The following is a 14,331-nucleotide window of genomic DNA, read 5'->3' on the forward strand; positions in this document are numbered from 1 at the left end:
TGTGTGTGCAGATGCTGTTTCACGTCTAATGTGTAGTTGTATGCTCACAGCATCACATCTGTTGTTAGAAACGTGATTCTTTTTATTACTGCTAGTTTTTTTTTCTTTTGAAGATGATGATTTAAAATTAATTATTGATGACTTTTTGTTTAATTTTTAAACAAAAATACATGATTAAACTCCAACCAAGTAAATGGAAGTTTTAAAAAAGATTAAAAAAAAAACAAAAAAAAACAAGAAAAAGAGCAATCATGGATTGCAGACCCTCGCCAGGACTTTTTTGTGTGGTGCTTGTGTACTGGTGTGTTACGTAATTAATAAGACATAATTAGGACTGCCACTTTATAACTGCTGACAGTAATGACCGGGTACCAAGACGTCACACTTTGATGCAACCCCACTTTGATTGGACACCTGACCCATGACATTTTTTTTATTATTATTATGCAAATTAATTTAGAATGACATTAAAATGAATTCAATTCAAATCAAATGGAACACGACATTGGTACAGTCTTGAATTGGAGTAATCAGAAGGAACCCAAACGAGCAAAAAACAAAGATGAATTCATTAGGAGGAACCTGGATAGGATTAGAATTTCAGCTGCTACTCCTCTACCATCAAACCCATCCAGGCACAGCCAAGTGAGCCCTATTAAAAAATAAAAAAAAAATAAAAAATTAAAACCCACATCAAATAATTCAATAATTCTGGCTCGATCTGTTCAGCCATTTTTGAGAAGGTTTTTAAAGTTTAAAGAAATACAAAAAACATCATGGCTGCCGAAACACGTGACCGGTGACATCATCAAAAATGCTTTTGTGGACCATTTTATCCCTAGATGACCCTCAAAGATTTTCAGACTGATTGGATGTAGCGTTCTACATTTGCAATTGTGATGTCATAATGAAGGCTCCTGTGACGTCATAAAAAAATCACACATTCCCCATGAAGAGGACTTGCTATGTGCCAAGTTTCAATTTTTTTCCTTGGTGGGGTTTTAGAGATACAGAGGTCCAAGTATTTTTCGTTTTTCCAACATGGCTGCCACACCACGTGACCTACGACATCATATTTATAATTAAAACATTCTTCATGAGTAGTCACACCAATGGTGAAAAATTTGTCTCAATCCAACAAGCGGTTGTGGGGAAAGACATGAAAGTTCTGTGCGGACAAACAAACAGACAAACAAACAAAATGACCCAAATGCAACACCCTCTCCTTCGGAGAGAGTAATGAGTACCCCCCACCCCCCCCCACACACACACACCCCTTAAAAAAAACACTTTAAAATGGCTGTTAATGTAAGATTTTGTTCTTCCTGCACCGAAGCCAGAATGCTTATGGCGTTTCCCCGCTGGCCAGCCAAACTCAGGCACTGCTTGAACCAGGCAAGTTTCCTAATATTTCCAGTGGATGCAACGAGCCTTCGACCGATATCACTAATAATGTTGGATGTGGATCGGTCATACACTCCCATTGTTTCGATGGCAATTGGTTCAAATAAATAAGTTTGGCTGAGGCCGGCATATTTATTACGTTTCAGAACTTCCGCATCAGTGGCAGCCGCTCCAGCCATTGAGGCTGTATTGTAAACGTGTGATTTGGCGAAAGTGTCAACACGTGCAATCACAGGTTAGGCTTTTCACATTCTTGTGTGGAACAATGGTCAAGCCATCCGGGCGGGTGTTTTCGCCAAGGTCTACTCCAAGGGGTTCCAGGACAGATGGTATCCTTGCCCCATAAAGGACACATTTGACCACGTCGTTTAAGGCCGAATGTCTAAAAGATCGACTGGCATTGAAATGGCATGACAGACCATGGTGCCAAAGTGTATCGTATCCATCATACTGCCGCATCGACATTTAAGCCGCTCACAGACTGATGCTCCAACTCGTAGGGCAATCGCAACCTTTAAAGACTCAGGGTCAGGCTGTGTTCCCAATGAGGGAACAGGGACTGTGTGAAACTACATCCCACTTTCTTTTGTGACTGCGGCCAAAAGACGGGCTCTGGTGACCTGATCTGCACTGTTCAACAGGCTGACAAAAGACACTCTTGCTGCTTTACTGAACAATTATCATTGTGAACATTATTGTTGTTATTATTTTGTGACTGTCATTAGGGTACCCAGTCTAATGGACTGGGTAACCTATTGTTTTTCTTTTGTTTATTTCCTCATTCTTTTTCACTGGCAATTTGTGGGCTTTTTCGCTTTAAAAATCATTTTCTCAGGAACAGTAACTCCGATCGACACAATTTTCACCATGGTATGTATCTTTTTTGATAGCATACTTAATTGATAATTATGACGTCATAGGTCACGTGGTACGGGCGCCATCTTGAAAAAACGATAAACTTTGGACCCCTGTATCTCTGAAACCGTGCAATGGAAATTTTTTTTGCTTCATACATTTTAATAAACTCTCCATGGGGAACACGGTAGATTTTTCGTGACGTCATCGGTGAAGCAGTATGCCAGTGAAAATTCGTCAAGTAGAACGCTGCATGGGAAAATCTAAAATTTATTGAGCGTCATCTACACAAATCACTATAGGCCGGTCACGTGATTCGACAAAGCCATCTTGTTTTGAAAAAAAAAAATCTTCTCCAGAACGGTTGGACAGATTGAGGCGAAACTTTACACACACACATTCCCCATGACGTCCTTTTTCAAGTTTATTAATTTCTTATTGATAGGTCACATGGTTTGGTGGCCATCTTGAATTTACCCTAATACTTTCAAACACCTGCTCCAGAATGGCAGGTCAGATCAAGAGCAAACTTTACATAAGTATTGCTCATGAGTAGTGAATATAAGTTTGTTAATTTCTAATTGATAGGTCGCATGGTTTGGCAGCCACGTTGGATTCAAGAAAAATATTAAATAATGTTTTCTCTGGAATCACATAACCTATCGAAGCGAAAATTTGCAACTATCATCTTCCATCAGGTCTGCATAAAGAGTAAAAAATTATGACATCAAAAGTCACATGGTTTGGTGGCCATCTTGGATAGAAAAACGCACCTTATCCGATTAACACAAAACTTCACACACGTGTTCCACTGCACGAATGGAAGCAGAATGTACATTTATGATGTCAGGTCACATGGTTCATCAGCCATCTTGGATTGAAAATTAATAAATATTTTAAATCTTCTTCTCCAGAACAGCTGGACAGATTGAGGCAAAAATTCACACACACTTTCCCCAAGACATCCTTTCACAAGTTTGTTAATTTCTAATTGATAAGTCACATGGTTTGGTGGCCATATTGAATTTACCCTAAAACCTTCAAACATCCTCCTCTCCAGAACGGCTGGTCAGATCAAGGGAAAAATTCACATACGTATTGCACACGAGTAGTGAATATAAGTTTGTTAAATTCTAATTGATAGGTCACATGGTTTGGCAGCCATGTTGGATTCAAGAATGATATTAAATAATATTTTCTCTGAAACTACATGACCTATCGAAGCGAAACTTGGCAACTATAATCTACCCCCATGCCTGCATATACGATAAAAATTATGATGTCACAAGTCACATGGTTTGGAGGCCATCTTGGATAGAAAAACGCACCTTGTCCAATCAACACGAAACTTAAGAATAATCCACTTCCCCATTAGAGGGAGAATTTAAATTTATGTTGTAATCGGCCCCATCGTTTGGCAGCCATGTTGGATTGAAAGGGAAATATTGAGTAATATTTACTCTGGAACCGCTGTGTCAATATATGTGAAACTTCAAAATTATAATCTAGCCCACATGTGAAACACAGGTTTAAAATTTCAACCCGATCGGCCACGCGGTTTGGCAGCCAGAATTATTTAATTATTTGAATCTGAGAACTTTTACATTTTTTTCCCCAGAAGGCTCACTTGGCTGCACCTGAATGCGTTTGATGGTACAGGAATAGCAATTCAATTGATACCGACAATGTCCCCAGGAAAAAGGGCTAACTGCATACGTAATAAATAGATTGAACACTTTGTGCTACCTGGTTCGTAACTCGTCAGTCCTGCGTTTTTTCGAAGCAAGGCTGCATTTGTATCGATATTAAATAATGTTTTCTTTGGAACCACTGATCCTATCGAAGCGAAACTTTGCAACTGTCATCTGCAGTCAGTCTCATGTTGTATCAAAGGCGGACGTCTGGGTACCCAGTCATCACTGCCAGCAGTTATAAAGTGGCAGTTCTGGTGTTAATATTATTATTATTAATATGCTATTGTCATTAGCCCATCCCCTGCACAGTGGAAGACAGGGTTTTGCAATCACGTCTGTATGTCTGTCTGTCTGTCTGTCTGTCTGTGTGTCTGGGCCGTAACTTTTCAAATTGCAGGCCATAATTTGAGCTTTTGTCATCAAATTTTCAAAAAATTTCATTTTGAGAACAGAGAAGACAAAATAATCATTTTGTTAAAATTATTATTATTATTATTATTATTATTATTATTATTGTTTGACCCTTTTTTTGCTGTTTTTTTTTTTGACATTCTTTTAGTCAGCAACCACTTGTCCGATTGACACAAAATTTTGTGTTGGAGTGGCCCCCCATGGAGAATATTTAAATTATAATTGTGACGTCATAGGTCACGTGGTGTGGCAGCCATCTTTGATTAAATGCAAAAAGTTATAGCATTATATCTGTGAAACCGCTGATCAGAAAATATTGAAACATGGCACATCTCATTCTCCTCCCAATGGGGAATAAAGGATTTTAAGGATGACGTCATCGGTGAAATGGTAGATGAGCCATAAATGTTTAAATGGAAATACTTTTTTACCATTGAGATTCAGTGTGGATGTCCAGGACGTAACATTTTCCCCAATTGGGCGTTTGCCATCAAATCTTCAACAAACTTTTAAGATGAGATTGCGTAAAACACAAATTAATAAAATGTACAATTTTTTAAATCGTCGTTTTCGTCAAGTTTTTAGTTTAATGTAAGTACAAAGCAGATGCTGTCAGGCTTTGCATTTTGAGATGCTTTCGAGTTACCTCCGCCACCGAAGATGAAGGAGGTTGTATTTTCACACCTTTCTGTTTATCTTTATGACTTGCAAAATCGAAGATATTTCAAGAATATTGGTTAGTCAGTTTTGTTATTCTGTCTGTCGCCTTCAAGTCACAATTTTAAATCGATCTTCACGAAACTTCATCACATAGTAAAGTTTCTCATAAGGAAGAAGCCTATTATTTTTAAGGTCAAAAGGTCAACATCGGCCAAAGGTAAACAACTTCGGTGGTATTTCTAAAATCCTCAATTTTCATCCCATTGACTTGAAATTTGAATAGGATTTATATTTCAGGTCACTGATTTAAACCAGCCAATTATATTTCAGGTCAACATCGACCAAAAGGTCAACATAGGCCCAAGGTCAATAACTAAGGTGGTATTTCTAAAATCATCAATTTTCATCCGATTGACTTGAAATTTGAAGAGGATTTATATATTTAAACATTTAAAGTGGCCTTGGAATAATGCCTCAATAAGGTGGAACGATGCTCAAGCGATGCTGAAATTGAACGATGCTCAAAAATAAACGAGATATATATATATATATATATATATATATATATATATATATATATATATATATATATATATATATATATATATATATACATGAAAAAGGTAACAAAGCATGGGAATTCCTCCTGAATGATTGCAGTCGAGTCTAAAGCAGCATTGGCTTCGCGATTGTGAAAATAACAAGTAGTCCTCTTACTCATGATACAATTAAGGGTTCTGAAGCGTCACTCGTTATTCCCTCTCCAGCACCATCACCAGGAGTGCTGTGACACGGTACATATTCATGAAGATAATTTGCGTCACCCCATCTTCGGACCTGAAGTTGCGACATCCTTTGTCTTATGACCCGTAATCCACTTGGCAAGTTTATTTAGTTGAGATTGCATAAGTAACGACCGAAAACATCGACGTCAGACAAACGGACATCAAATTGCATATTTTAGTGTGATGACAGATTGACAGGGCTCACAGGAGCCCCAGCGGGCCACGAATGCATTTTGCATAGGGCCACCGAGTGACTAATGCCACCTCTGGCCACCGATATCCATGTCCATTATCAGCCCCCCTCACTTCCCTCCTCCTGCCCCCCCCACTTCCCTCCTCCTGCCCCCCCCCATCATCCTCAAGCCATAATAGAAAAGCAATCCAATTGATGCCAACCACCAAACGCCACCGATTATTATTATTATAATAATAATAATAACAATAATAATAATGGACAGCCCAGGGTGGCCAATTTATAATACCTTTACCTTGAGTAAGGTCTCCATGACCTCTCCCCTCCCAAAGGGGAAACCTCTGAGCCACAGAGACCTATGATTGGAATGGTCCACGGGTTCTCATGTGAATACATGCAGCCTCAGGTACACCAATGTCGAGGATATAAATTGTGATGGGAGGTAGGATTCAAGAGGAGAGGATGTGTATACCCTTAACCTCACTTGGAGATAGAAGAGATTTTATTAGTGTGGGTTTTAGCATTTCAGAGGTGTAGAATTTCTATTGAACACATTGTATACATTCCACTAACATTTATATACATACTATATTTGTATGATGACATTCAATATTGAAAGTTGTTCTTTAGTTTTGAAATGATGAACGAATCTTTTTGCAATAACTTGAAATGATATTTATTGTTTTTGGTAAGTTGTATTGTAGTAAATTTGATTGTAGCCTCCTTTTGCATGTTTGAGAGAGTGATACTCTCATGGGCAGAGCCCACCCTTTGTGTGACTGTTGCCAACATTTTTGGACATAACCGCAAAGACTTGCCTGTTTCATTTGCACACGATGCTAAGAGTTGATTGGCCGATGGCACCTATATAAAGGCATTTGGCATTTGTATGCTTGTGTGGATGAGGCTCAGGTTGATTGGAGAAGACACGGTCGGAATCCAGCTTTGTCCGCATGCGGGAGAGAATTATTCGTTTTAAATATTTGAGCTTGTTAGTGAGTTTTGGTGTTGAGTTAGCAATGTGGTTAATGCTACAAGAGGGTTATCATCAGGTTCAGAGGCGGTGATCAAGCCAAAAGTTGTGTCTTGGTTTAGTTGATACATTTGCCGAGTGTTATACAAGCAGGCCTTCATTGCCAAATGCCACTACAATGATGCTTTCTCCTGGCATCTATAATGGGGTGTGGAGCAGCCAAGAGGTGGAAGATTTGTCCAAACCAGAGTTGAACTCGAGCTTTTCGGTCAGTGACTTGAGACGCAGCCCCAAATGTTCACCTGGCTTTGAACCATCTGGCATTAGGGATGGTATCTCTCCACGGTTCACAGAAAATCATTTTGGCTGTATGGATCATCGGTATAACTCGCTTGGCAATTGCTCCAGGGGTCTTTCTTGCAGTCCTACCGTTGTTAATAGTAGCCAAGTGGGTTCTTCATTTCATGGTGGCTCTTACAGCCCATTGAGGCGTAATCACAAGGCACACATCAGGCAGCTGGGCATCCCAAGCAGCCATTTCGTGACGTTAGATTCCACCGATTATGGTGATGTGAACAAGACATTACCACATCCTCCTTCCATGACTTACCACACCACAACAAATTTCAACAGGTACTGTATTTGATGTAACCAAGCTCTGTAAATGTTTCCACCTTGGTGTGTTTTCTTTCCTGATATTCTTCCCATTTCATGACTCATGTTATTACATTTATTCTTGTTTGACCCCCCTCTCCCCCCCCCTCTCCCAACCCCCTTCACAGACTGGAGATGTTGCACCGCATTGCTAGTCTTGTTGGAAATGATCTGACGTGCTCTGCTCAGCTGCTGAGCAAAGCATCTGCTGCCCTGCAGGCTGTACGTACGGTTTCCCTGTCTGTGCACTACTCTCAAACATCCTTGCACTCCTCTCAAGCCTCCTTGCACTCCCATGTTTAGCTTGAACCTCCTTGCACTCCTCTCAAGCCTCCTTGCACTCCCATGTTTAGCTCGAACCTCCTTGCACTCCCATGTTTAGGTCGAACATCCCTGCACTCCCATATTTTAGTGAGGTTTTCAGGTTATGGTGAAAGTTTATGTTATTGCAATACAAGTTTCACTTAACTAGTCATGTGCTCTGATATTCCAAAAATGATTTCTGTTTGTACAAAAATACAATAGAAATGGGACGTTTATTATTCATTTAAACATTATTCGTGCTTCGAGATTGAGAGAAACACATGCCAGATCATTAGTACATATTTGGACCCTTGTTCAATTGCACGTCACTACAGAGGTCAATTAGAAATCCATTATTCCTGGAACTTTGTGGTGGGAGAAAGAATCATTCGATTGATTTTGAGCACACAGTTTTGTCTTCTTTAAAGCTAAGATTATTATGATTATAACTGGTTGTAATTTGAAGGATAGTGCTCTCTGTAGCTATAATTAGTGAAATGTTATTCAGTTCACGATAAAAGCAACAATAAAGTTAACTTTTGAATAATTGGTGAACATCTTCTCGAATGGTTACATTGCAGATGCATTCCTTTGTGCAAGGTCCTTTAAAAAAAAAATTCGAATCCCGCAAGCAAATGACTGATAGAAGTTGCTCCTAACTGTGTTTGATGCTGTGATGAAGACGATCCTTATATCTGAACAAATTTTGTGACTAATTTTTGATTTGCTGTACGCTCCTGTCAGGACATTGACCTCACTACCGCTGGACAACAGCCAAAAGAAACAGCCGTGATAAGTCATTACTTGTCCGAAATAGAGGTCAAGATCAAAAAAGTCTTTATCGACATCCAAACCCTCCGTGAGGGCAAGCACGTTTTGGCAGAAGAGTTCTACAGCAGGTAAGGCCGTACATTAAACCAACCATGAGAAGTTCTAATGGGCCATTTACATGGTGTATTTCTCTTGGCTCTACGTCTGTCTTTGAATTATCCCATGCTCCGCTCCCTCTTCTCCGCTGGGCAAATGTAATTGTCTGTTCAACACAGGGCGCTTACGCTGCATGAACAGCTTACGGCCCTACGTGCTGAGCATGGGGTTCTTTTGGACAAAGCTGGACGACTTCAGGAACGAGCAACCAGGGAGACGAGGGAGGCCGTGGCTCGTGCAGTCGCCGAAGATGAGTCCTGCCTCAAGTTCGTGCATGACTTGCTTAAATGGCTCGAGGACATGCAGGTATGTGTGTGTGCTTCTGTTTCTCAATGTGTCTTCAAAGGAATTTAATTTGTCTTCTAAACGAAGCTGTCACATTTCTGTCTTATGGTTCAGAGCCATTGAGTAAAAAAAATATAATAATAATAATAATAATAATAATAATAAGTGCTTGTCTTTTCCAGACTCGAGTTGGCGAGCTCGACTGGGGTTCAGATCTGCCGGCTGTGGAGAAGAATATGAGTGACCACAAGGACCTGCACAGATCCATTGAGGAATTCAGGTCAAGCATTGAAGAAGCAAAGGCATCAGAGGTGATTGTTGCATCCTTGATCCTGGAAAATAAAATCCAATGTATCAGGTGTATTAAAGCTGTCGTTGTAATGCCTTTTTATCCTCTCTTAGACAAAAGTTTCTTCGTCTTTGCAAAGTGAGTACATGAGCATTTTGAACAAGCTGGAACTTCATCACACTAAACTTCTGGTACGTTTTTCTTCATATAATATTACATAAACTCACTCATTTTCATCGCTAGAGAATGTGGGGCGTAATCTTGCCGTTAACCTTGTCGTCGATTTTCACGAACAGGACTCGTCTCGAAGTCGACAACGTCACCTTGACAGCTTGTATAACTTCATGTTGCGTGCCACCAAAGAGCTTGTGTGGCTCAATCAGAAAGAGGAGGATGAAATCGGATATGACTGGAGTGAGCACAATACCGACATGGCTACCAAGAAGAACGCTTACTCTGTGAGAATGTGACGTTCTTCCACCAATTATTCATTGTTATAACCGCAATTACAATTTTGTATTCCCACAAACTGCCTCTTCCCATCTTGAACAACCACATTTGCTTGCCAGAATGACTGAGAACATAACATCGGTTTTCCTTGTTTAATTTGACGATCCTAGCTAGCTTGTTCATTTTCGCCATTCCAGCATTCAGAGCGAAAGAGGTTGGTGTTACTCATGGCTGTCTGTACAAAGCAAGGCATTTTATTGTTTTCCACTGTTATAGGAATTGATGCAAGTTCTGGAGCTCAAAGAGCCTGTTCTGAAAGGCATCCAAGCAATGGGAGAGGACCTGATTTCTGATGGTCATCCTGCCAAGGGACCTATCCAGGTAGGTCATCAGTCGCAGACTCTCATCAAGTACTGTACAAAAAATATTGTATTGGTATTAAAATCAAGAACGAAGTTTCAAACCTTTCCCCTCTTCTCTCCCAACCTTGGCGTTGTTTCCGCGTCTAACCAAACTCATTTTTCCGACATTCCTTCAGTATTCCATCATGTAACACCATCTCCCATTCCAAGTCACGGTGCTTTCTGATCTCACTGACAACGTCTGCCCAAGCGTTTCATGTCTGCCCGTTCCTTGTCGCCTGTAATCTGTGTTACTCTTCTATTCTCCATTGTTTAGTTTTTACGTGAACCTCAGCATCTTTGCGTAAAATAAATTAACTAGCAGAACGTTAACAGCCCGTATGTTCCAAGGAATCCGTGCAATGTTTTGTTGGATTTGGCAAGAAATGCAAATAGTTTGATCGGACGGAAAAGTAGCATCACGTGATGAAGTGGTCGTGTCTCAGATTGAACCTCATGTGCAGTGTGTTGCGTGAGTGTGACTCGCACCGTATGTGCACTGTCCTTGATGCAGGCATACTCCGCGGTCATGAACACTCAATGGAACTGGCTGTTGCAGTTGTGCACGAGTGTGGAAACTCATTTGGCAGGAAATTCTGCTTTCTTCAAGGTGAAGAGCCATCTTTGGGCTTTTCCTTATTGGTTACTTGAGTTTTCGAAAACCTCGTACGGTAAAGAATACGGTCTCTCATGCTTTTGTATAATACGTGTCTAAGCACACACAGGTCTGTACACAAAGAAATAGCGTTCAGAAATTAATCAGAATAGCATGCACCCCTCTGCTCATGCATAGCCCGCACCACATTTGTGTTGTCTTATTTGCAAAGCGCTTTGAAAAAAAACAAACTTCAAGGAGGTAATTGTTTTTTTGTTTTTTTTAACCCCCTCTGTTCAGTTCTTTGAAGATGTTAAACAAAACGAAGAGCATTTGAAGCACCTCCAGGACTCCATGTGGAGACGATTTGGCTGTAACAAGTCCACAAGCCTCATTGCTGTGGACAATGTGCTGCAGGCCTGTGTGGTAAGCGCGCAGTGCAGTCGGGCTGTGGGCGACTGGTCCCGATCATAAGCCTCCTGCCTCATTGTCCATTCATTGTTTTCCTGTGATCGTTATTCATTACGATGATGTGCGTGGATGATTCGTCCTCGCATTGAATAGTTTGCTCTTCATGCAGGCCGGAACTGTTTATAAAGCCATGTTGTCTAAGCACCGGGGGGCTGTTCACATCGACGTTTGCAAAGACCTTTTCCAAAGGGATTTTCTTTTTTCTTGAGTTGCTGTTCGTTTTACTTTGCCTACTTATTTCTCATTCATCCATTAATTATATTGTTGCTTCGTGCATGGATAAATATGACATTGCAGTTCATTTGTATCATCGGTCGCAATTGTCATTCTCGAGCTCAATAAGCCATAATTTTATTTATTGTTATGCAGAACAAGATGTATGTTTGTTTTTTTTTTCATGCCCCCTTCCCATGTACCAAAATAATTTCAACCTCCTTGGTGAAACAGGTTCACATGAAGCATTCAGAATCGATACAATCAGGAACTTGCACGATTGACTTTTCCATATTTCAGGATGAAAAAGAAAAGCTAATGGATTATAAAAGCCACGTGAGTGAACTCGTGAGCAGATCCAAGAAGATTGTCCAGCTGAAGCAGCGCAGCCCAGACTGCGGTGTTCGTAACCCCCTTCCTGTGAAAGCCCTCTGTGATTACAAGCAGCTGGAGGTACGTCCATTGCTTTCATCATTACTCCGTGCACGTGAATGGAAAAGCGGGGTTAAGCAATTGGCTGATGTCCGTCCATCCGTCCGTCATTATGTCTGTAAAAATCAGTTTATGATCGAGGAACAACGTATTTAAAATGAATGTTGTACTTTAAACACTAATCGTTAAACAAACCTGCCATTTCACGGTACTTTGGCTCTGAATTCATCTCAAAAACATATAGGTACAGAAGAGTGAGATAAAAAAAAATTCTGTGTCTGCCTGCCTGGCAGTCAAAGAAAATTGAAAATCATTCCAAGCAGGAAACTTACCGTTTTGTAAGGACATTATAAAGGACACAAACAACAGGCACGAATAACTTCCGTCGCATGTTAAATAAGGTGGCGTTCTCGAGACTACATCAATGGTGATAAACTTCCAGAATTAATATTCTTTTCCGACCTTCACGATGTTTATTTAATTTCTATTGAATTATAAACTTGAACACTGCAGAACACAAATCACCTTTATATTACTTCCAAGAAGCTCCAGTTTTGCGGTACTTGGACATGTTAAATCGCTGGTGTTTAAGTCTGCTTCAGTAGCACTAAACCTCCGGAAAGTTTTGGTAAACGATGTTTAAAATAATTATTTTATTAAAATTGAAGTAAGTACCTGAACACCACACGGGTTGTCGTGTTCTATGAACTCTCTAGTTGTTTGTAGTTTCTCTTTCCTTCAGTTTGGGAACACCTCGAACAAACGCTACCCTCCGAGGTGAAACTTGCCATTTATTACACAAACAAAAACGCGGAATTGAGAAGTTTGATTTGAAGCTCCGATAAAAGAAGAGATTCATATTGACCATTGCAACGTTAAAGAAACCAGCGATAACGTTTACTCCAGACATCTCCTGGAAATGGATGCGGATAACTTTTAAGAAGTGTGGAAACGTAGTAGAGAGCAGTGGGGCAGCATGAGTAAAATTAAAAGATCTCATGAAAAGCAAACTGCACTGTGTCTGAAAAGGAAAGTTCACAGTCGGTGTGTTCTCCCAGCAATGATATATGCCGGTGAAGCATGATCTCTAATGAAGACCATGGAGCAAAAATTGATCACCATGCAAAGAATGACGGAAAGATGCTGCTGAGGAGTAACCGGAAGGGACAAAAGAGGAACGAATGGATGAGACGGAAAACAAGATTCTTTCACATTCTCGTCACAATGTAAAAACTGGAAGGTGATTGGGCTGGGGATGTAACAAGAAGATTGGACAACAGGAATTATAAGCTGGCAAACTTGAGAAGGCTCTGGAGGAAGCAAAGGGATACCAAAGGTCAGATGTAGAGGTGAAATTGAAAAATTTACTGGAGTATAATGGCTTAAAATTATATTGAGTGGAACAGAACAGATCAGGTTAGGGGTTAGGTTAACGTAGAACTGTGGTGGACAAAATAGACTGGTCAAGAGAAGGCAGTCACGGTTTGAAGATCTTTGTGATAAGTTAAAATGCTCTCTGTCATTGTCATTGTGAAAAAAAGGATTTTAATGTAATTTACATGTTTTAAATCGACCTGATGACGCAAAACATCTTCTGGAGTCTTGATTTTATGGTTTGCTGGTTCAGTCTGTGAAACCCCCAGCGAAGTCGTTTTGAGCTTGTACGTGAAGGCAACATGACTTTGACACATGAACGTCACTACAGCTTGAAATGCACTGGCAGTTGCTTTTGCTACTCTGAACAGATAACTCTGCACAAAGGCGAGGAGTGTGCCCTGATCGACAACTCTGACCCCATCAAGTGGACTGTGCTCAGTTCTTTTGGCCGGAAGGCACGCATTCCCTCCGCCTGTTTTGTCATCCCACCACCCAACAGCGATGCCTTGGACGCTGCAGAAAGGTGATTTGGACATTACCGTCTCGGGTACGGTTTGCATCATGTCATTTAATAGCGGTTCCTGAAAGCTCAAGTAAACGGTGTTGACCAACTCGATCAATTCCTTTCAATGTGGTGAGATTGATGTTGAGTACCAACTGAGATCTGTTTGTAGTGAGGTGTGTTTTAAATGTTTATGCACATGTTCCTAGTATGGACAAGCTGTACCATGACGTCATTGGTTTCTGGCACCAACTATACGGCAACCTGCGCTGCATGTTGTCCTGGCATCATCTGCAGAACACCGTGGCCTCAGTCCGCAGCTGGACCTTCCAAGAGGTGAGCCATAGCTCACCCTCCCCTTCAACTATTGTTTATGGAGGAGCTTCTATGACATATAAGATGTACATTGGATAACTTTCTCATAATCACAGTGGAGAGTTTTTTTTTGAGCCAGCAT

At 40.5% G+C, this 14,331-nt stretch overlaps 1 protein-coding gene across 1 annotated transcript in view; it reads left to right on the plus strand.

Moving 5' to 3' along the window:
• LOC147020138 (microtubule-actin cross-linking factor 1-like) overlaps window positions 1-14,331 on the plus strand; it is a 212,772-nt gene that overhangs the window by 41,749 nt on the left and 156,692 nt on the right. Inside the window, exons 8-19 of the mRNA XM_085895175.1 lie at window positions 7,758-7,851; window positions 8,677-8,831; window positions 8,979-9,165; window positions 9,327-9,455; window positions 9,547-9,624; window positions 9,730-9,891; window positions 10,160-10,264; window positions 10,799-10,894; window positions 11,180-11,305; window positions 11,864-12,016; window positions 13,741-13,895; window positions 14,084-14,210. Coding sequence (XP_085751301.1) covers window positions 7,758-7,851; window positions 8,677-8,831; window positions 8,979-9,165; window positions 9,327-9,455; window positions 9,547-9,624; window positions 9,730-9,891; window positions 10,160-10,264; window positions 10,799-10,894; window positions 11,180-11,305; window positions 11,864-12,016; window positions 13,741-13,895; window positions 14,084-14,210 — 1,567 coding nt within the window. The remainder of the gene's footprint in view (window positions 1-7,757; window positions 7,852-8,676; window positions 8,832-8,978; window positions 9,166-9,326; window positions 9,456-9,546; window positions 9,625-9,729; window positions 9,892-10,159; window positions 10,265-10,798; window positions 10,895-11,179; window positions 11,306-11,863; window positions 12,017-13,740; window positions 13,896-14,083; window positions 14,211-14,331) is intronic.

The sequence above is a fragment of the Eptatretus burgeri genome, chromosome 9 (assembly GCF_056783735.1).
Source record: "Eptatretus burgeri isolate ZD-2024b chromosome 9, Ebu_testis_v1, whole genome shotgun sequence".
NCBI classification, from domain to species: domain Eukaryota; kingdom Metazoa; phylum Chordata; class Myxini; order Myxiniformes; family Myxinidae; genus Eptatretus; species Eptatretus burgeri.